Here is a 25321-nt window from a genome sequence, read left to right on the forward strand (position 1 = left end):
ACACTTTCAGTTTGCATTATATATATATATCCATTATATATAAAACTGAATGTACTAACAAACTGAGTATAAAATTAAATGGATATAAATAATATTCTTTTATTTGTTGACACCTTATTCTTTGCTTTGGGAAAATGATTCATAAATAATAGGTGTTCTAAAATTTTAATAATGTTTTCATTTTTTATTACATATTTTTATTCATGATAAAGAAAAAACATATTTCATGTTAAGTAAAATAATTGACATAAATGAAGTGAATTATAATTTTACTAGAAGAAAGATTTAATCTTATTAAAACTGGCTAGGATCAATATATTTACATACAGCCTCTATAGTTTCTCACAAATCGCTTTATTTCAATAAATATTTTATACAATGAATGCAAAGTCATGTGGTTTGTTTTATGCTTCCTAAATTATGGCAAGTAAAAAATTATGAATATTTTTATAATTACATTTATACCTCAATTGTAAAATGATTCGCAAATGAAAGAAAAGAAATGAAAATTTCTTAGCATTTCTTTTCCTTCACCTGCCAGCAAGTGATTGAATGGTTGAAGCTGCAGTTGTTTACCAAACATTTAAATGGCTATTTATGTGATATTTTCCTCATATGTACAAATATGGGCCAGTCTTCCTTAGAAAGTCCTCCAGAAAGCATCCTTCCCACAGAAGATAACCATAATGCATTTGCAATAATTAAACAAATTCACTGATTCCATTCATTTGACTGCATGAGCAACACTTCAGAAAACAAATTTACAAATAATATAAATAAAACATATTTATCTAAATTATTATTCCAGAAATTCTACAATGCAAATATACAAGAAAGAAAGCATCAAAAATCAAATAATTTTGAGAAAACAAATTATTTGAATTATGTTTGTAAACAAATGCACCTCACACTTGAGAAAGCAAAAGATATAAACTCCACTTGACATGGAACTGAAAATTGAATGTGAAGTAACATGTTTTAAAATTCTGCTATAAATCGAGTCTAAATGTACAGAGTAACCCTACAGTCTGATGAATTATCGCTTGAAGATGTCAACATTCCTTTATGGAGGTTTTTATTTATGCTATGTGAAACATTTGCTTTATTCTATCTTTACTAGTCCATAAACAATATGCTGAAGCCATTCCTAGACCTAGAGCTCCTCCTATTCCACATTTCCTTAAACCAGCTAGAAGTGAGAAGAAAAAAAAGTGCATTAACATTTATAAGTAAAAATCATTTTATATTTAATATTTCAGATAATACTAAAACATGTGCAATAAGTGTCTGAAAAAGGCTTTCTATTTTATAAGTACTAAAGATATCCAAGAAGAAGAAGGCAAAACAGTTCACAATACTCCTCTTAAAGACCTAGAAATGCAATTTTAATCTGTTTAGCATAAAAATAACAGTTTATCCAAATTTCAAATTTGCTAAGTTATATAAGCAAAATTACTGAAAGCAAATTTTAATTTCACATACTATGAAATTTTTAGGATAGCAAAATTTCAACTAACAAAGGTTCTTTCATTGCTTCAAGTTACCATATCCTTTATTGGACACATTAATGAATCAACAGAGTAATTTACATCCGATTGATTAACTGTTTTATCAAACCGAAGTATAATATGCAATAGTGGTACGATATGCCATAATCTATCATTTCTTCAGTAATCACTTGCTATTAAATAATATAAATCAGTAATCACTTGCTATTAAATCATATAAAAAAGATTTTATTTATTTCCACACCCAAATTTTTCAAATTACCATTTTACTGCATGAATTGTTAGTAAATAACACAGCATTAGCCATATAAACCATCTGAAAAATAAAACTGAACCAAAGAGCATATTTATAATTTGTATTGCCTTCTTTTCAGACTAGGGGTCTTAAGCTCTGCAACATAAGTACTGTTTCAGAATATTATTCGATTTCAAATTGTACTAAGTTTATTTCCATTAGTTTATTCCTGATGGGTTTCAGAGTTAGTTCAGGGTTCATAGCCACATTTTAGTTAAAAAAGTAAGCACCTATAAGCACTTTTCAAGCACATTTTAAGGAAAAAATAAGCACCTGTCTAATTACATTATGCACAACTGCATAACCTTAAAAGAAAAATTAGACTTGTAATTTAAAATATGGAGCAATGCAATATTTATTAAGAGAATGAGCATTACTTCAACAATGGAAAACAATTAACTTTTTTTTTTTTTTTTTTTTTTTTTTTTTTTTTTTAAATTTTAAATGACAGTTCAATTTACAGAATTGGTTTACAATGAGAGAAAAAAAACTATGCAGAACTAAACTATATTATAAGATTTAATGATGATATTTCAGTTGAAAATATAGAAAATAAATAATAATAAGCCATATTAATTGTATTTATTTGGCACCTAATAATAAATACAATTTATTTTTCCACTCATATTAATATTTAAATAATTTAACTTAGATCAAAATTCTGAACATTTTCTAAATTTTCATTGCATAACAGTTTTCCCTTAACATATATTCCAAGCAAAGTAATTTAAGTAAAAAAGAGGCACATTTCTGAAATCAGAAGACGGGAAATTGCTTCATGCAGTCATCCTTTAACAGTAAAAGCTTAACTAACCCGCATGCTCGGAAATTCCCGAATATTCCAGATAGTAACTGGAAAAAGAGGAGTGAGGGAGATTGTAGCCGTTCTTTAGATTTCTCGGCCAAATAAATGATTTTGACGTTTCGATATGTGCATCATATAAAAATAGACCAACGGAACTGAGAAATATTCTGCTTAGAAAGTACAGTAAAACTCTTTTAAGTGTTCATAAACAAATCTCAGACTGAACACCAAAATTAATTATCAATGCAAAATACTGCAAACGTTATTGCGCAATACGTGCGGCATAATTCTTCCATATGTGATATTACGCAATCGGAATCAACACCTGCCGGTATTCGGAGAATAAAGAACTAAATAAAGGGGGGGGAAAGAGAGAGAAAGAAAGAGACTTACTAATCTGGGGTGTTTCTGATTCTAATTTTCAACAGACTGTATTAAATTTCCGGAATATAATCAATCTTCGCTTGGGTTGGGTAGACCGCAAAAACTTTTAGTCCTATTCAATCCAGATTGGACAGTGACAAAAAAAAAAAAAAAAAGTCCGCTGCTTCAATATTAGAGATTTTGCAGAGAAACTCCCAACCTCCGTACTGTATAATGTATTGGCAAAGAAAATGAAATTATTTTGACTATTCGATTACTTTCCTTTTATTTAAGCCATTATGAATATTATTCCTTAGAAAGCTAATCTGTGTAAAAACACACCCATTTTTGGAAGTTTATCTATACTTCAGTAGTTACTGCAACTGTATTATTATAAATATTCATACATATGCTCATAATATAAGCATAACGATCATAATAAACACGAATATGAACTGACCACGCGGAACGACAATGCAAATTATTAAAATCTTGATAAAAATTCAAACGTGTGCAGTATTTGGGTGGGAGGAAAAGAATACTAAATGTACCGGAATTTTCTACCCTTTTCAATTCTTTGGCCAACAGAACGACGTGCACCTGTCTGTACTCTCGCGCGCACCATAGGTTACGTTAATGCAGAGGAAGGGGGGCAAAGCAATTTCCGGGAGTATGATTCACCATCTGATGTTGCATATAAGGAAGAAAAGTTGTTTATTTAGTTTTGGTACGGGGAAAAAATGCGCGTTCATTAAAAACAAAGGATTAAAAAAACAGCACTAAAAACAAAACAAAAAATAAGGGCTTTAAAGAAAAAGTAAGCACCTATAAAGGCCTTTATATTTTATTTTCAAATATAAGGACTTATAAGCACTTGTAAGGATCGCTACAAACCCTGTTAGTTAGTTTCAGTTACAAAAGCATCTGGAGGAAGTAGTAGATAAAAATCAATACAAGCTAGAAACAAAGGAATGAGTAATTTTTTTAGGGGGGGGGGTTAGGGGCTTAAATAGTAATTTTTTTTAATGCAGGTATTCATGTTGAAAACAATAAGTGTTAGTAATATGCAATACAGCACAAATTCCGAAATCTGGAAGTGGTATCCTGAATTATCAGGATCACGAATACATTTTTTTTTTCTCTTTAAAGAAATTTTTTTATATGCTTTAGGCACGCAAGTTATTTTTTTCATAATATATACATTGAGAATCCCAATTCTTAATTTAATTTCAGTACCACATAAAATACCTCCATATCGAAGAAATAATCATTTATTAGCATAAATTTGTATGGTCAATAACTGACTATGGAGATGAGTAATCTCCACAATCACCTTTTTATTTGCGATATAACTCAAACCCAAACATTGTAATCGAAAAATATCCATGACGGCAACCTGAAAAATCATTATCATCTTTATTTCTTTTTCCCTTTCATCACTGCATGATTATCAACACATGCTACCCTGACAGGGTTCGTACACATTTCTACGCACGAAAATTAAGTACTTTTAAAGACCATTAATAAAACAAATTAAGGACCTATGAGCAAATGGGAACTGAAAAAATTCAATTAAAAATATATCTATGCCTGAATTTCACTTTTGTGAGACCATCCTAAAAATAAAATAGATCTAAGTAGTCTGCATTATTACTAAACATGAATTAATTAACATAATTATTAATAAGTTTGAGAATAAAATAAACTTTATGCAATTTATCAAGTAGCATTAAATATTTTACACTTACAACAGATGGACATATTTGAAAGAAGATAAGTGACATTTACGTTTTACTCACAGTTGGCTTTATGTTGATTTTTTTTTAAATGTCTTATTTTGTCACGTACTTGGTCAGTCTAGAGGTTGAGTAAATAGCAAGTAGTTTTATGTCAAACGGCTATAGTAAAGGCTGGTTAATATGAGAAGTAAGATCATAATCAGCATGATTCAGAACAAAAGACTGAATGTTGTTACTGCTGCAGCTTGTCTAGAGAGAGACCTGCTCATTAGAACAAACCCTGAAAGGCCTGATGTAGGTTCGCAAGTATTGAAAGTTAGTCGGGCTATGTTTGATGCAGAGTGTCGTAGCTTTGTGTAGAGTTTCAGAGGTTGTAACCCAGTTAATATACTTTAAGGTTCCAATAAGCCATTAAAGCACCAGAGGTGATAAGTTGTTCTGTATTATTTTAAGTCTCACTAGATGCTTTTTATGTTTTATCTTGTGACACAGTGAGCATTAACGAAAGGCAATAACCCGCTTATACGTAGAGATAATTTTTGAGGGTAAGCAGTTAGTTATAAATAATTAAATTAGGTAATTAGATAACCTTAGTCATTATGGATTTACATGGCCACTATTAAATTTTATTTTTTAACAATATTTGTTAAAAAAGCCCTTTTAAAAATCAAAATCTAATCAAATTTCATAGTTTAAAATGCATGTAATTTATAACATTGATTCTTAAACGATATTAGGATAATTACACATTAAAAGCTACAAAACATTTATGTTTTGAACAACAACACTCAACAAAATATTTATCTGTCATTTTAATTTGAAGCCTTCCCAAACATTTTGGCTAGTTTATATCGATTTCCTTCCCTTTAAGCTTCTTTTCTAACAATTAGAGATTTGTCTCAAAATGGAAACCAATGCTCTTGCTAGTTTCTGCATCAACCTAACTGCTTTATCTCCTAACTTGTCAACCTCTCCACAATGTACCTATGAGGGTTTACTTGATCTGGTAAAAGTTAAATAGTCGAAACCCCCAACTGATGTGAAGCAAACTATCGCTATGTCTGAAAATAACTAAAATATCAGACAAAGGTTTAAATAAGCCTCTTATATAAAAAGAACACAGAATACAAAGGCATCTTCTGATGCTAACAAAATCATTTACAGCTCACGGTGAGGTAATTAAACAAGAACAGTCAAATTCAAATTAAAAGTGTGGACTAGCGGTCAAAGATTATACAATTTAATTTTAATTTAATCTGGCTCAGTAACTCTATCGCATGAAGAAATAGAAATGGGAAATTATAGTAAAGGCTGAAATCTTATAATCAATTGGGTAATTTACATAATTATAACTGCACATTTTCTTTGTCTTTATTATTTTCTTTCTTTAACACGTTTCCTTTTTATTTTAGAATTTTTCGATTTAATTAAAAGATTTTTGTTATTCTAAAAAACATGAAATGCATTTAGAATCTATAGAAAATAGTTAATTTTATTTCTTTAGTAATATGAACATTCAGAAGAAATATATATGGTAAAGGCTGGTTACAGAGCCATTGAGGAAGAATTTTTAGAATTTAGTGACACACCGAACAACAAAATCTAGAAATGGCAAAACTTTTAGAATTTAGAGCAGGCATTGGAAGCAGAATTTAGGCTCCACAGAGATTGCATCAGGTGGGAAAATGCCTAGTGCCTCTGTATATGATGCATTAAAACATATTAGATGAATATTTTAAATTGTAAGTTGTCAATTTCTTTATTAATAAAAAAATCCCTTTCTATAATGCCTGCCCGTGTGACAAGATTAGAAGGATTTTTGATATTTTCCATGCTTGTGTCTAGTGAAAAGTAGAGAAAATAAAGGGAAGATAAACATGTTAAGAAAATGATTCTAGTATAAGGAGTAAAACATTCAAATATTATGTTTTGATAGTTCTTCCCGACATTCTCCAAAAAGTAAGAAATTCATCGCAAACTTTCAGTAAAATACATCCATTACGTGTTGATACCATGGAGACATTTTTCATTTTGTGACATATTTCTCGAATCTCCTAGAATCGTGGGTCTATAATTCTTGCCTTCAAATCCTTCTAAACTTTCCAAGCTGCAATGGCTAAAATACTAAAGAAAAATTATCAATACCAATTCAGTAACAGCAAAAAAGCCAGAAATATTTTGGAAAAAAAAGGAAGGAAAAAGTGTAAAATTAATTTTATAGAGAAAACTGATACATATTCTGAGAATTTTGAATATTCCGAGACAATTACATGCGAAAAACTTTTACTATGAAAAAATTAAAAAGAAGATATTTTTAACTAATTACATAGCTAGTTTTACTTTTGCTAAGAGCCATTTCGTAAATTGTGCTTTATAGCATTATACCTTCTTTATTTTTCAGAATCAAAATATTGTATAATAAGTTGTCAAAATGAAATTTTATAATATGACAGAGAAAATTAAAAATGTTTTATTTTAATGTTATTTTTTAAATATAATTTCAATATATTACCATTATTTTTATGAACTTTATCAATGTTAGGATGTTTAAAAAAAATCGTCCAAAAATTCTCTGATCTCGGAATTAAAAATTTTCTATAGAAGCTGATCTTAAAATCGCCAAAATGTTGATAAGTCGCCAAATTTAGAACAGTTTAATAAAAGAATTCACATCTCCAAAAGCGAAAAGTTGATTAAGAACTCTTTATTAGAGAAAATGAATTTTGAAATGCTTATATCTCACTTCTTGCTTAGAAACTCGAGTATCCCATCAATTATATTAGAAATAGAAACAAATTATAACCCATAAACCTATTCAAAAGATAACCATATATGCCAGTTAATCGCCGAAAATATTCCTCCAAACTGTTAATTCACACTCAAAATGGCAATTGTAAAAAGAGACAGAAATTTCAGATGATTAAAACTAAGGACCTTCTGCTGATTTTGGCCAAAATTAAGGACTTTTAAGGACCAAAAATAGATTCCAAAAAATCTAAGGACTCTTAAGGACTGTACGAACCCTGCCTGAGAAAGACTCACTCTGTCATGTCTAAATAACCTATTTTTAAATATTTGTAACTGAATACCAGAGCATGGTAATCTCTTTATATTGTTGACATTACACTTGGTGATGATTACAAACTTGAGTTAACACTGCTGCGAAGTTGAAGTGTGTGGTCATGAAGATAAATTTAACAGAAATTTCATTCCTTATGGGGGGGAAAGAATTTATAAATGATACTCATAGGCTAAAAGATTACAGTCAAAAGTCTTTAATCCGGAATGATCTATAATCCGGACTTCAAAGCTACAAGCTTTCTGTGCATGCGTAAACACATTCATGCGGATATGCATTTACGCATGCGTTTTTAATTTATAATGGACCGTATAAGCTAAGCTAAAATTATCTATATATGTTATCTATTTCAGTTAATGTTCTATTTCTATCTATCTATATATCTTATCTATTTCAGTTAATAAACTATTTCAGTTCTATTCTATCTATCTATATATCTTATCTATTTCAGTTAATGTTGTAGATTGTTCCTTAATCTTCGAATTGGATCCGGCTTATTATTTTTTGCAGACTGTCAGAGCAATTTTATAAAAGTAAGCTTGAACTTCCGATTATGTCAAAAAGAATTTCCAATTCTGGAGCTGCCAAAGGATCTACAAAGCGAAAGTATGTTTCGATGTCCATCAAACAAAAACTGGAATTGCTGCAAAAAATGGATAAAGGCATATCCTTTTTTAATCTAACCATTCCGAAATCTGTTTATCAATTTCATGCTGCTCGGCAGGTGGATGTAGTGGCACGCAATGAACTGGAAGTTGATCTGTCAGCACTAACCTTATCTTCAAGGCAAATGTTTTTATTTTATTCGGCTTATAATTCCTTACTAAATGTAGTATTTCATCTCGATGTACTCCGTCTTTAATATGATTTAAATTAAATTCCTCATCATTATAAATATCACGAATACACATCAAATAGTTTTCTGGTTGCAATTTTCTAATTTCGACTATGCATAATGTATGCTTTACGCATGCGCGTGTTGAAAGAAATGTTTAATAAAGTAAACAAATAAATATTAAGCTTTTGTTTTGTAAATTTTGATACCCTTTAGATCATAATTGCTCTTTATTTCATAAATTACAGTTTCATATTTTTAATTTTATAATTTCTGCATGCCATCTTACCAGATGTAAACTGATGATCTATAATCTGGAATCACCGAAGTCCTGATGAGTCTGAATTAAAGACTTTTGACTGTATCACATTTAGTATTGCTTAACTTGAGAATATTTGATTTGATATTCAGCTAAGCCCAGGACCAGTGCTAGAGATGGTAAAGTCTTTAGAATTTAGAATAGGCACTAGGATGCAAAATTTTTAAAATTTAAGTAGGCTGTATACCTTTAAACACTTTTTTAAAAAAATTTTAAGTTTCTGCATTTAATTTTGGTTTTAAATTAATTAGTGATGAAAAAAATGAAGAAGCCGAGTTATTTAATGACCATTAATTTTGTATTTTTGGAGTAAAGTAAGAATACAAGCAAAAACACAGCAATATTTACAATAAATTAGAAACACTGCGTTAAAACAAGTATAATATATTTTCATATTTTGTAAAAGGCAAACCCATCATAATTATACTCTCAATAAGGTAGACTATTACAGTCAAAAGTCGTTAATTCGGACTCGTCGGGACTTCAGCGATTCCGGATTATATATAGATCATCAGTTTAAATCTGGTAATATGGTATGCAGAAATTATAAAATTAAAAATATGAAACCGTAATTTATGAAATAAAGAGCAATTATGATCTAAAGAGTATCAAAATTTACAAACAGAAAATTCTAAATATTTATTTGTTTACTTTATTAAACATTTCTTTCAATGTAAGTTGTTTAAGTTGCTTCGTTTCATGTGATAATACTTTCTCTTTAATTCTATTAAACAGACATACTTTCTTGTTTAGTTAAAAAGTTCTGCTGTTTAAGTCCTATAATTGCTGCGTCGAGAATACCGACTAATTTGTCAATCGAAATTTTTTCGTTTTCAATAATGTCTGTGTCACTTTCTTCACTATCGGAAGCGAATTATAATGACGAGGAACTTGATTTAAATCATATCAAAGACGGAGTACATCGAGATGAAATACTACATTTAGTAAGGAATTATAAGCCAAATAAATAAAAACATCTGCCCTGAAGAGAAGGATAGTGCTGACAGATCAACTTCCAATTCATTGCACGCCACGTCCCCCCCGCAGAGCAGCGTGAAATTGATAAACATATTTCGGAATGGTTAGAGAAACAAAGGATATGCCTTTATCCATTTTTGAGCAATTCCACTTTCTGTTTAATGGACTTCGAAACATACTTTCGCTTTGTAGATCCTTTACATATTAGTATATATATATCGAAAATTCTATTTGACATACTCGAAAGTTCAAGCTTACTTTTATAAAATTGCTCTAACAGTCTGCAAAAAATAATAAGCCGGATCCAATTCGAAGATTAACCCCTTCACGCCGACTGTCACGTATATGTGCCAGCAACAAACACACTTATCTACCGGCCGACATGCAGGCGTGCCAGAGCATTGTTGCATTCTCTACCGACTGTCACGTATTTGTGCCAGTACCTTGGAACGTTTTTCAAACTATAATTTCTGCCACAAGATGGCACTGTATGTCCATATGGTTTCAGATACATGTGCATTAGACCTTCTACTTGAAATGAGAGAAGCATGACTCACATACATGCGTTTTTGATTATATAAACAAACGGGGAACTAAATGTTTCCAAATGGCGTGATTTATGACGTCTCTTTAAATCGCACTTTATTCGCACGTGGTAGTTGTTTATTGTAAGTAGAAGTTTTATATGCGCTAAAGCGTTGAGTATTTCCATTTACAGTTCAGCTTTTAGAAAATAATTAGATCTTGTTAGATGTGAATTCTTTCTGTTTTTACCGTTTCAATGTCGAAGTGTCGAAAATGTTTAACAGAGCATGAAATAGCAGAAATGATGCAAAATATTTCAGATATTGATTCTGAAATTCTGATATTGATTCTGAAAGATTAACTCAAAGACATTTTCCAAAACTTTGTTCAGAAGAGACTGATAAGAAAATGAGACGACGATGCTTTTTTGTTCACATTCCCGGAAAAATCCTCCAAAACGGCAAATGAGTTATTACGAGTTCAAGGAATGTAACGTAGGACTGTGTGTAGATCCCTGTTTTAAAATTTTTCATACGAAAAGAGAATTTTAAGTAATATATTTAGTTTTCAGATTATAATGTTAAAATTCATAAAATGGTGAGTAATTAAAATAAAATGTGTAAAATATGCATTTAAAGAAGAAATAAGGTAATTAAAGTATATATATATATAAATATCTATAAAGCATAAGCCGTTTAAATACTCTATAGAGCATTATTAAACAATGTGTTGATACTTCGGAAATTTCATGGATTTAGGCTTAGTAGCAAAAAAGCCCCCGGCTCTGGAGAGACGCTTGCGGAAGACACTGCCAGCCTCCACGATAAGCGCGCGTTTTCGCTACCCGACTCGAAGGGATTAAGGAACAACGCTATCTGCAACATCAACTGAATTAGATAATTTTACCTTAGCTTATACCGTATTAAACATGCATGCGCACACGCATATTCGCAGCCGTAAAGGTCTTACGCGCACGCGTAAACACGACGCATGCGCAGAAAGTTTTTAGCCTTGAGGTCCGGATTATAGATCATTCCGGATTATGGGTGTCCGAATTAATGACTTTTGACTGTATTTTAAAACTAGAAGCACCAGAGCAGTCATTTTGACTGTTTTTGTCATTTCACTATGGATTCCTAAAAAAAACCTTATCTTAAGAAGTCAATTTTTGTATTTTCCTAAAAAACCTCGAAAATTATTGGTACCAAACATGAATCGAATAAAAGTAACAAAGATATTATGAGTTATACCTAAAAGTGCCACGAGCAGTCATATTGGCTGCTAGTAATATTGGGTAGAGTTATCTTGTTATCTCGTTCAGTAAACACTTTTTCTTCGAAAAACGTCTGGTATACACCTTTTCATTCACTGATTATTTACAACAGGATATACTTCTGATCAGAAAACACATTTTTTTGGAAAAACATCTGGTCTCCACATTCCTTTTCATTCTCTGTTTATTTACACAGAAAATACTTCCTAACTTTCCTGCCTCTCTGTCCATCCTTCTTTGGCGAAATGTTATAGTCATTAGTTTGCTGTAGTTGAGTCAATTTATGCTTTGTGGCATTTCATGGGAGCTCGAAGGCCACAAAACTGAGTCCAGAAGAAATTGTACAACTTTTACAGAACTTACCTGAAAATGAACCCCATGTTGAAGAACATAATATTGATAATGATATGGAATACAAGCCTCCACAAAACTTTGAGGGAAATAATAGTTCTATTGATTCTGAAGAGAGCATGGAGGAGCAATCGTTGGGCCTAGATTCTCAGCCCATCAATATTTCCGCAGCAAACATTTTGTTATCAATAACTGCGACGACCACATCAGTTAAAATAGGTAAGAAATGTTTCTGGTTATGTATTGCTATTTTTTTTGATAACTTCAGATATACTTGAATTTTTTTAAAAACATAATGATTCATTTATTGTCAAAAATACAGATATACTATTTTTTTAGGTTCTACTAATGTACAAGGCACAGGATTAAAGAGAAAACATGATTTATGTAATTCAAAATATGCATGGGGAAGAAGAAGTTTTTTACAAAACCACGAAGTAGGTTCTATATATGTCTCGAAAGATGGAACCTCGTGGACTGTGGCATCTACTTCACAAACTACAACTGGGAAATATGGAGCTCAAAATGTGCTAAAAGAAATGCAGGGTCAACATCTTATGCAAAAAGAAATGTTGGGGACAATGTGTCAAGTGCTTGGAGGTTATTTGTGGATGAAATAAAGAGCAATTATGATCTAAAGGGTATCAAAATTTTCAAAAAGAAAATGCTAAATATTTAATCATTTACTTTATTAAGCATTTCTACGTTACACCATATTAAAAAGTGCACAAAAAGAGGCAGTTTTGAACAATGAAGAAAATTGGACAACATCTTTAGAGGAGCTTGATGCTTTTATTGCTATTATGTATGCAAGAGGAGCATATGGTTGCAATGATATGGATTATGATTTTTTGTGGAACAATACATGGGAGTCCTCCTTTTTTTCGAGAAACAATGTCTGGCAATCGTTTTCGAAATATTATGAAATATCTAAGATTTGACTTGGTCAACTAGGGTGCAGCATTTAGAAAGTGGTTAGTTTGCACTTTTTTCAGATTTTTGGGATAAATTTATTCCAAATATCTAAAAAAGGTGTTTTGTGTGTCGGTGGACATTCAAGAAATGCTAATATTCCAGAAAATGAAAAACATGTAATTCCCCCCCCCTAAAAAGCATTTCATCAACGGACTGATCATTAAACATTTTCACCTAAAATATTTACATGCTGAACCTCAGTTACTAATGAGTTCTGAGACAAAGCTTTTGGGTGATATCTGCTCGATTTTCCATTCGAAAAGTCCTGAACAAGTGTGTTATCTGCCACAGATATAGATTGTGCAATTTCCTATAAGCGAGGAGAAAATCTAGTTGTGGATGAGCTGTTATTTCCATCCAAAGCCAGGTGTAAGTTTATTCAGTATATGCCGAATAAACCAGACAAATTCGGTATCAAATTTTGGATGCTAGTCAATGTAGACTCGAAGCTTATGTGCAGTCAAAATCATAAAAACAACCTTGTATTTAGCATAAGTATAATGAAACACTCAATCGATTTCGAGGGCAGCTAAAGGTCCCTCCTCATCAGGAGAAAGAAATACCTAGAAAGAAGAAAATAAAGGAGAAGGAGTCTCAGAAACACGTGGTCCTTATCAGCACTGCACGTGGTTATAACTGGATTTTTAATCAGAGTTGCACTGGCAGCCTACTTTTACTGAGCCAGGCTATCTGATCAAGCATAAAGGACAAGAAAAATTAGCGAAGTTAAAAATAGGGAGCGAGGGGCAAATAACTTCGCTAATTTTTCTTGTCCTTTATGCTTGATCAGATAGCCTGGCTCAGTAAAAGTAGGCGGCCAGTGCAACTCTGATTAAAAATCCAGTTATAACCACGTGCAGTGCTGATAAGGACCACGTGTTTCTGAGACTCCTTCTCCTTTATTTTCTTCTTTCTAGGTATTTCTTTCTCTTGATGAGGAGGGACCTTTAGCTGCCCTCGAAATCGATTGAGTGTTTCATTATACTTACACTAAAGACAAGGTGGGTTTTACGATTTTGATTGTCACATTAGCGTGTTTCTCTTCTAGTCTACTTATGTGCAATGCTTTTCCATATCTTGGAAAAGAAACTGAAAGTCTTCCTGAAAATGTAGTAATGCGTCTTCTAAGCCATTATCTGAATTCAGGTAGAAATTTGACTGCAGACAATTATTTTTCCTCACTATCATTAGCTAAAAAACTTAGAATGAAAAACACAAGTTTTGTAATCACAGTAAGAAGACATCGAAAAGAAATTCCGCATGAAGTAAGGAAATCAAAAAGCCGGCTTTTTGAAACAGTTTTGCTAAAGAATGGTGAAACTACACTGACGGTCTATCAGAGAAAAGGAAATAAAAATGTCCTACTACATCCGAGTGCAAATATAGACTCACAAAATAAGAAGAGACTTCCAGAAACAGTAAAGTTCTACAACAAAACCACATATGGAGTTATCCTTGACCAAATGACGCATAAATATTCTGTTCGGGCTGCTTCACGTAGATGGCCTGTGCATGTTTTCTATAATATGCTGGATTTAGCAGGAATGAATGCCTACGTTATCTACTATAAATTGAGTGATAAAAATATTACAAGGCACAACTTCCTATTTCAATTAGCAGAGGAGTTAAGACAGCTTCATTTAAACAGAAGAAAAAGCACAAGATTGCCCTAGGAAAATTTCCAACTCTAGCAATAGACTCTCGAAGAAAAGATGTCAGTGCCAGATTGGACTTTGTAACAACAACAAAACAAGTGATATGTGTAAAAAATGTTCATATTATATGTGCGAAAAATACACTTCCAGTATTGAAAAAGTTGTGTTAAAATTGCGAAAAGCTATAAAATGCGTTTTATTGATGGTAAGTTGAAAGTTATAAAATATTTATTTATTATTAAAAATAATCTGTTGTTATTTAAAGAACTATAATTGATACTCTTAAAAGCATTATAAAACATTTTTATTTTGATATATACACTTAATTGGCTGAGCAGTCAATCTGACTGCTGTTGGCACTTCTAGGTAGGGAGAAAGCTCAGCGCTTATAGTGTTAAAGCTAGGAAGTTATTTAAAACAATTTTAAGCTAGAATGTGTAATATAACAAAGAAAAAGCATATTTTCTCATTAAAATTCATGTTTAACACATAATAAACTTTATAAAAAATGCATTTCTCAATGAGTGAATAGTCTGTCTCCTTACATGAAGTGTTCTAAACAGGTATACCAAATTTCAGAAGATTTCAATCATAATTTTTAAAGATATTGCGTTTCTTGTTAGCATTAAAACACAAAAATGAAAAACAAGATAAATGCATTTAAAGAATTCAAACACTCGATTACCTACTTTTAATCAGCTCATAAACTTAAAATTCCTCTGATTTATAACTAATGACCTCTTGTTTTTCAGAATTTGCATTTTTGGCAGCTTTTAAAATTTTTCTCTGCTTTTTAAAGCCAAATCAGGGAATGTCGTTTTGCATTGTTGATACAATTAACATCAAACTATTCACACTTGTTTGCAGTGTAGTAACCAATATCAATACCTAATTTACCATATCTATACCTATAAAAATTAATGAATATTACTCAGTAATAAATTTAAAAAAGTGCTTATCAGCAATGTAAACACAGAATCAAAAAACCAACGAAAATGCGTTAGTGAATTCAATAACACACAGCTTGAAAATATGCTAGAACTTTGTTTTGTTGCCATCATAAAAATACTTTCTGGTCTTTAAAATGCAATTAAATAAAGTTTTAGGAATTCAATTCGTAGGAACAAAATTCAAACAGTTTTGGAAAGATAAGAAATAAGACTTTCATCGAATGTAAGACAAAAAAAAAATGAGAAGGGGTGTTTTTTCTTAGTTTTTAAGGTATTTAAGGAGATGCTTGGCAACAGAATTTAGGACCCAAAGAGACTGCAACAGGCCACGGAATAAAGCACTGGCCCTGGATAAGCCTTAAGAGAAAGTGTAATAAATAAGTTGTAGAGGTTACTTTAAGTTTCTAACAGTTATTTTACGTTTAACTGTCCATTCTTGTTTCCCAACTACTATTCCTTACCAGAATGAGTTCCAGTATCACGTTGTATTCAAATGAGTTAGAAGGACTATTTAAGGAAGGTTCAGCTTATTTCAAAAGAGAGATCTTAGGAATCCTTAGTGATGTGTGCTTGCCGTCAGGCTACTTTGTTATTAAATCTACTGCACTCGGCCATATTGAATGAGCCTGTTGATAACTGCTGGCTAGGTTAAATTAAAGGCCAATTACATTAGATATTTGTGTCTAGCTTTGGCTAAGTCAGTTTAGTTTAGTATTAGATCAGCGTTAAAAACAGTCTTTAAAATTTCGCACATAGTTATTGTTTGCGAGAAGCACACTGCAACTCAACTCTTCTCTAACTACAATGCACTTGGAATGGCGGAAAAAGAGATAGATGTGTTCCATGACATGCTAACGACGTATTCTTGAGACTGTATCATTTTAATTGTAATTTCAATGTTGTTTTAAATATATTCTAGGGCTAGTCTAAACATGTGGCCATTTAGTTACGTTGTCATTCATTGTAAGCTGAATCAACATCGAAGGAGATACAGTCACCACACGGGAAGAACAGGTAGGCAGAATTTTTATATTTCATTTGAAATAAAACTAAAAAATTATCAAGTCAGTTTTTTTAACATGGCATCCCACGCTGGGATGGTATCTGTATTTTACGTAATATGATATAATTTATCTGAAATATATTTGAATATCATATTTAGTATTGAAATTGAATTAAGCATATAAACATAACATAAATTCAGTAAAATGGCCACTGAAGCATTAAATTTGTGTATTCAAAAACGATCAACATTAAACAGCGTCAGTTACAAAACTTTGTTGAAAAATTGAAGCAGAAATTACAAAAACAGAAGTAACTGCCACTGATAGTGAGCTGGAGCTTTACTTAGAACAATTAAATGACAAATTTGAAAGTCTCAAAGTTGTGAATACTGAAGTAGAAAAGTTAGTAGATTCCAAAGATCTTAATAAACAACTTGAATCCACCGATGAATGCAGAGAAAAAATCATTTTTATGGAGATTTAGAGCAAACAAATATTTACCATGTGTGAATCAAATTAATCAGCCAGTCGACTCTTCCCATTCATCACTTCATTTGGATGCAAATTCTCACCAATTAATGCTTAATCTGAAATTACCTAAAATAACAATTCCAAAATTTTATGGAAAGTTAAGTGATTGGCTTACATTCTGGAACTCAGAACTCATTCAAAACATCGATGTATAATCACAAATCACTTGACGATGTTAGTAAATTCAATTACTTAAAAGCCCATTTAGCTGGAACTGCTTTGGAAACTATAAAAGGTTTTTCTATTTCAAGCGACAATTATAAAAAAAGCTGCTTCATTACTTGAAGAAAGATTTGGAAGGTAAGCAGTTCTGATAAACACATGAAACGGTTACTAGAAATATCCACACTTAAACGTTCTAGTGATGTAGTGAATTTTTGAAATAGTTTGATAAAATTCAAATTAATATTAGAAGTTTGGAATCGCTAGGTATAAGTTCGAACATGTTCAGTGCCTTATTAGCACCTGTAATCTTAAAGGCATTACCGAGCGATTTAATATTCAAATTTAATAAAGAATTAGGAGATGAATATTCTATTAATGATCTAATTGGCTTTTTGCACAAACAGTTAATAGCTAAAGAAAAAAACAGAATTGCATTTTCATAATTCCCCTGTGCTACACCCAGATACATTTACTAATTCCAGACCGGGTGGCACGTGATTAGAAAAACAAAAAGAAAAGTCGTGTCCCGTGACAGCTAATGAGTTATTAACGAGCAATTTGGCCTTCAAATCTAAACATTGTACCTCTGCAGAAAGAATTCACATATAAGCACAGATTGTTTATACAGAAAGGGTTTACCATATGAAAACAAAAAATCACTACTAATAAAAACAGGATTTGTTTCCGGTGCTTGAAATCTGGTCATATTTCTTCTCGATGTTTATCAAAGGTAAAGTGCAGCATACTATGTGGCAGCAAAAGACATTTGGAAATAATGTGTTACTCAGACAAAAAAAAAAAAAAAAAGTCGAGTGATAAAGCCATATATACTGAAATAAAGGACATTTGTCAGAACACAGTTCTTTCGAATAATAACTGTACAACTGAAGTTTATCTTCAAACTTTAATAGTGTATATTATGGAAAACAATATAAAATATCTTGCAAGAATAATTATAGACATGGGTAGCCAAACAAGTTATGTGTCTAAATTTGTTGCTAATCAGTTGAAATTAAAGAAGATAGGAGAAATATCTGTAAACCATGGTTTATTTGGAGGAATTACCCACACAGAAAAGCACCAAAAAGATCGGGTTAAACTCGCAAATATATATGGAAGCTTTAATTGTTAATTAGAAGTTTTAGACGAAAATAATGTATCTGGGTGCTTCTATTCCTAAATTGAATGATTCGCTTTGCTTAAACCAATTAAACGATCTTGATATTTTAATAAGTGATACGGCTATAAATGATAAATCTTGTCTATATGAAAATAATTCGGATGAAATCCATTTACTCACTGGAGCTGACTGTGCGGGAGAATTATTAACGGGGAACATAAAGCATCTTTCAAGAGGCTTAGTTGCAGTTCATACTCTCTTGGAGTGGTCAGTAATGGGTAAATATAAGAAAAAAGATGCTTCGGCTTACGTGAATAAAGCAAAGATTGAAGATCTCTGGAGTTTAGATAAGTGGCGAAAAATGCACTAAAACGGAGATCCAAAAACTGGCTTTGAAACATTTCAGAGAAACTCTTAGCAGAGACAATAGTGGTAGATTCAAGGTTCAAGGTTACCCTGGTTACAAGGACATCCTTCTTTACCAGATAATAAAGAGTTACCCCAAAAAAGACTTAAAATCACAGTGAAATCTCTTAAATCAAAGAATCTATTAAATGAATATGAAGAGGAGTTCAATCAATGGGAAAAAGAAGGTATTGAATAAGTTGATCAGGATAAGTTCAAGGAAAAGTTTGGTATACATTATTTGCTGCATAGAGCAATATTTAAGGATAACTCTACCACCAAAATTTATCCTGTGTTTGACGGTTCTGCTAGAACAAGCAGCTCGGTATCATTGAATGAATGCATCGAAAACGTTTCCAATCTAATTGAAATGATTCTGACAATTTTAAATCGGTTTAGGCTGGGAAATATAGGTGTTGTTGCAGATATCCAGCAAGCCTTTTTGCAGATAAGCCTAAACGAAAACAATAAAGATGTTTTATGGTTTATGTGGTGGAAAGGTGGAGATCCCCAACAGTTAATCACATACAGACATTGCAGAGTCATATTCGGTATTTCAAGCAGCCACTTTTTACTTGCAGCTGTTTTGAATCATGTTCTAGATCAAGTAGAAGAGCCTTTGAAAGGTATTGCAATGAAATTGAAAGATTCATTTTACGTCGATAATTGTGTTGCAAGTATTAACTCTGTTGCTGGCTTAGAATATTTCAAAAGAGAGTCTCAAAAAATTCTAAAAGCGGCTAAATTTGACTTGCATGGATGGAGAAGTAATTATCTTCCTGAGATACAAGATTCCTTTAGAGATAGCTCAGCTTATGTAGATGAAAACAATGTATCGGTTTTAGGTCTCAAATGGGATACTAAGAATGACACCCTACCATGCCAATTGATAGAAACTAAGAAGAACAATGGACTGATTACTAAACGAAAGATTTTATCTAAAGCACATCAATTATTTGATCCCATAAGTTTCACTTGCCCGATAGCGTTAATTCCTAAACTGCTTCTTCAGGAATGCTGGAAGCTGGGAATCTCGTAATATTTAATTAAAAGATTTGAAAAATAGGAAAACCAGTTACCAGAAATTAAAAATCTCAAGATACCTACCTCGCAGACTATCTGATTTAGACCTTAGTGAATCCGACATAACACTGCATACATTTTGTGATGCGTCCAAGTTTGCATATGCGACTTGTATTTTTCTTAGAGCTAAAAAGGAGCGAAGGGTAACTTATCAATTAGTAAAAGTTAGATCAAGAACTGCGCCTTTGAAGGGATTATCGATTCTGAGGATGGAATTGCTAACATGTCTTATTGGGGCTAGATTAACCAATGCAGTGAAGAAAGATTTGAAGTTAGAAAATATTCAGTCTACTGGTCCGATTCCACGGACGTACCATATTGGATACAAAGAGAAGGTCCGTGGCAAATGTTTATATCTAACTGTGTAAATGAAATTAAAACTCTATCAGAATCCAATGAATGGAAGTTTGTTCCTGGATGTCAAAATCCTGCTGATATACCATCAAGAGGTTGCTCAGTAAAAACCTTATTAAAGCAAAAATGGCACGTAGGGCCTCCCTGGCTTAGAGATTCTAAAGATAAATGGCTGGATTATGATCTGTCACCTGACGAAGATGTGATAAATGCAGAAGAGAAGAAAACTATAGTATCTCACATGAATCAGAGTAATGATAATTATTATAACAGGGTTGCCACTCAAACACGAGAATGGAATTCCCTGACTTTTCCAGGTATGTTTCGAGAAAATTCCAGTCTATCTGTGTGATGTACATTGGCTGTGCTAAGAGGTATATTAAATATAGTATTACTTGTATTGCGTAGCAAATTCACTTAATTATTCAATAAATCCCAGAGGACATTTATTATTAATTATTCTTGGTACACTTTGTTTACTTTTCCACTTATGAAACTTAATAAAATTTAAGATATATACATTGGATAACAATTGTATGTTTTATTCAATTATTACTCATAATCATCATCACCAGTTCAACACGAGGCTAATTCGGTTCTTATAAATCACAATGCAATGCTAAATAGTTAGGTTAGATTTTAGGTAAATTTAATTTGTATGAGGTGTCTTCTTAAAAGGCACCTCAACACTTGAAAACACAAATATAATTATAATAGGAGTTGTTTCCTCCACTGAAGATTGAGATTAGAATCTGCCCAATCTGGAGTAAAATAAGTCTTTTTTTGCAGACATTCTGCAGCTAAGCAAAAGAAAGAAATCTAATGATATTTTTTTAATAAATTGAGGTATTTTATATTTATTTCGCAGTATAAATAAGGAAAAAATATGTGCATTAAATTTCGTGATGGTATGTCATCATACTACTAGAATTAATTTCAGGATTATGCCAGAGAAATTTCCTGAAATTTGGAAATATTATTTACTAATGATAAATAAATTTAGAGGGAAGAAGTAACATTAAATGATATGAATAACATAAAAATAAAGATAATTACTTAAAAATTGAATTAGAATAATCAACGATATTTTAGCGAATATAGTTATATTACATGGTTAACCTAGATGACTGATTACTATTTTTTTTTTATTTTACTGCAAAATGACAAGGTATTTATTAAAAAGAAAAGGAAAAAAAAAAAGGTTTAAAAAGATTTTGTGGTAAAATCCTACTATACGGTACGGTCTTCGCACGATTTTGAAAATTGTCGCCAAGAACAAAATGACCCGTTTACTGCTCATGATCATGTCAAGAAATGTTGTTTGACAAAAAAGAAAACTACGAAAATCCGTTTTTAAATTATTGCGAAAAATCTAAGAAGAAACGTTTTTTCTTGGATTTTTCGCAATAATTTTAAAAACGGATTTTCGTAGTTTTTTTTTTTTTTCCCTCAAAATAATTAATCCATGAATTAATTTATTTGCGGCAAAAAATATTTTCTTTTCCTTTAGAGTTTAAAGAAATTTTAAACGATATTCATTTTATGAACTCTTGATAACGTGACCTTCGAACTTCGACACCGGTTTCGAACTTTGGCGACAGATATATTGCGCATGCACAGCTGTTTCCCTCTATGATGGAACGGAGCCACCTCTGTTCGAGAGAGGTTTTCCTTCTTTACAATACATACATATTCTTTGATTCTAACCTTCATGGTACCGTATACTAGGATTAAACCCATTTTGTTTTATACGCGAACAGGTACTTTCTTTAGTTCGTGCACTGCACATGCGATTCTCGAGGTTACTGGAAGCCAAAAGTTGCGGGAAACTTGCTTTGCCTTTCTAAAAGACAATCAAATTGGAGCTGCGAAAATTGGCTCTATGCCAGCTGCCCGAATGACACACGTGATACACATTTCACCAAAAAAGTGATCACTTCCAACGTCGGCGCAAAACTCGCCTTTTTTGGCGGGATCGTTGTATGAAATTCCCTGACTTTTCCAGATTTTGACTAAAACACTTAAATTCCCTGACTTTTCCCTGAACTTTTTGGTCAATTTCCGAATTCCCTGACTTTTTCCAGTTTTCCAGGTAGCGTGGCATCCCTGTTATAGTTACATATCCTCCTATAAGAGAATAATTAGAATAACTAGTTGGATATATAGGTTTTATAGGAATTCTAAGTCTCCTAACAAAATTTCAGAGAACTATCTACTGAACAGCTTAAAGAAGCTGAACTTAAAATTTTGAAAAAAGTTCAAGAAGACTCTTTCCATAGTGAAAACTCAATGTCTAAAATCACTGTTGACATTTACAGGCACTAATGGAATTTTGAGAATTAAAACAAAACTTCTTTTGAGAAATGACGATAAAAATTTCAGAGTCCCGATTATTCTACCATCAGATGATCATGTAGTTAAGTGCCTGATTCTGTCTAAACATCACGAACTTGGACATTGTACAGTACAGTTGCTAATGGTAGCTTTGACGGAAAATTATTGGATACTGAAAAGTAGACGAACTATAAAAGCAGTAATCAAAACTTGCAATGTTTGTCCAAGATTCAGAGTCAAACCGCCTGATATTCCAGTAGGAATGCTTCCTGAAGATCGTGTAAAAAATGCATGCATTTTTGAAATTATTGGAGTGGATGTAGCAAGTTCATTACTACTGAAAGAAAGAAGGTAATTTTAACCTGTGCAGTTTATAGAGCAGTTGATAGAACTTCTCTATCAGCAGACAATTTCTTATTGGCACTTAGAAGATTCATAGCTCGTTGCGGTCGCCCTTTAGTGATATACTCAGACAACGCAACTAACTTTACCAGAGCTGAAAATGTATTGAAAAGTTTCGATCCAAAAAGATTAAAAATACCTATTTATCCTATTACCTGGAAATTCATTCCTCCAGCAGCCCCATGGTGGGGTTGCTTTCGGGACAGGTTGATTGGCCTTCTAAAATGAATTCTGAAAAAGTTTTAGGATGAGCATCTCTAAACAATCAAGCGATGGAAATCATTCTCTGTGACTGTGAAAGCCAACTAAATGCTAGACATCTAATCTATGTCAGTGAAGATCCAGAGGATTTAAACCCATTAACACCTGATCTATTTTTGAAAGAGAATTGCCTAAGCAATACAACTGATTTTGTTCAAATAAAATCTACTAGCAAAGACTTGAAAAAAATTTGGTTTACAGAAGAAAGCTGATGTTCGATCTTCAAGTCAAGTTTCGAAATGAATACTTGGGTCAATTGCAACAAAGGGCAATAGCTCGAAACAAAGTTTATGTCCCTAGCATTGGAAATATTGTATTAATATGGACTGATAACCTCAAAAGATTTTATTGGCCTTTAGGAAGAATATTATCAATTTACACCAGCAAAGATGGAGTAGCTAGAACCGCCAAAATAAAAACTAAAGCAGGACTTGTGGCCCATCAAAAACTGTGTCCTTTAGAATTGGATGACGAGAACTATGTCGCCAATGTGGAAAATCTATGTTAGAAGGAGAACCTTCTATGAAACGATTACCATCTTGTTAGAACAAAAACTGGACGTGTTGTTAAAACCTCCCTTAAGATAGGGCAAAAAGGTATTGAGTTCCGGATTAATGTTCTCAAAACTCAAAAGGGGGAGTGTTAAAAACAGAGCCTTTAAAATTTTGCGCATAGTTATCATTTGTGAGAAGCACACTGCAACTCAACTCTTCTAACTACAACACATTTGGAACGGTGGAAAAAGAGATAGATGTGTTCCATGACATGCTAACGACGTATTCTTGAGACTGTATCATTTTAATTGTAATTTCAATGTTGTTTTAAATATATTCTAGGGCTAGTCTAACCATGTGGCCATTTAGTTACGTTGTCATTCATTGTAAGCTGAATCAACATCGAAGGAGATACAGTCACCACACGGGAAGAACAGGTAGGCAGAATTTTTATATTTCATTTGAAATAAAACTTTTAAAGAAACTAAAAAATTATCAAGTCAGTTTTTTAACATGGCATCCCACGCTGGAATGGTGATCTGTATTTTACGTAATATGATATAATTTATCAGAAATATATTTGAATATCATATTTAGTATTGAAGTTGAATTAAGCATATAAACATAACATAAATTCAGTAAAATGGCCACTGAAGCATTAAATTTGTGTATTCAAAAACGATCAACATTAAACAGCGTCAGTTACAAAACTCTGTTCAAAAATTGAAGCAGAAATTACAAAAACAGAAGTAACTGCCACTGATAGTGAGCTGGAGCTGTACTTAGAACAATTAAACAACAAATTTGAAAGTCTCAAAGTTGTGGATACCAAAGTAGAAAAGTTAGTAGATTCCAAAGATCAAGATAAAGAACTTGAATCCACCGAAGAATACAGAGAAAAAATCAGTACGTGGAGAATATGATGTTGGATAGGATCATCACATGGAAACACCGATGCCCTGTCTAAAGGACCCTGTCCAGAAAGCTGCTCATATCATTGCAGGGGTCAAAGAGAAAAACAAGCTGGTTAATCTGGTCATACATCAAGTTACAACTTCAACATTGGTTGATCACGATCCATGGAATGATAAAGAAGTCACGAAAAATCTGTTTTAAGATGGTGACCCATTTGACCTCATGTAGTCTTCAAATAAAATACCTTCCTGGCAGAACATTTCAATTTCTCACCATAATTAAAGCCGTAGAACACCATTACCTCTACAGTGAAAAATTCCCACTCCACACAGACCATGCACGTTGACCTGGTAGTTAAATTTCAAGATTCCGGAAGGCCAAATATCCAGATAGATACAAAGAACTCCAGGGATATGACATAACTAGTCTTCAAAAAAGGACTGTCACAGAGAAATGGCGATGCCCTGTCAAGAAGACCATACCCAGAAAACTGTCCATATTGTTCCAAAGTTAAATATACGAGCTGCTTCATACAGTCACACCTCAAGTTACAAATTGAACACTGTCTGATCCTGAACCCATACAATGATGAATAAGTTAGAA

At 32.2% G+C, this 25321-nt stretch overlaps 1 protein-coding gene across 1 annotated transcript in view; it reads right to left on the reverse strand.

Moving 5' to 3' along the window:
* Positions 1-335: 335 nt before the first annotated feature.
* Tim23 (translocase of inner mitochondrial membrane 23) overlaps positions 336-25321 on the reverse strand; it is a 67844-nt gene continuing 42858 nt past the window's right edge. Inside the window, exon 7 of the mRNA XM_085820655.1 lies at positions 336-1189. Coding sequence (XP_085676781.1) covers positions 1080-1189 — 110 coding nt within the window. The 3' untranslated portion in view covers positions 336-1079. The remainder of the gene's footprint in view (positions 1190-25321) is intronic.

This window comes from Stegodyphus dumicola, chromosome 7 (genome assembly GCF_044657685.1).
Source record: "Stegodyphus dumicola isolate Sdum_Otavi_A_Nest chromosome 7, ASM4465768v1".
Taxonomy (NCBI): domain Eukaryota; kingdom Metazoa; phylum Arthropoda; class Arachnida; order Araneae; family Eresidae; genus Stegodyphus; species Stegodyphus dumicola.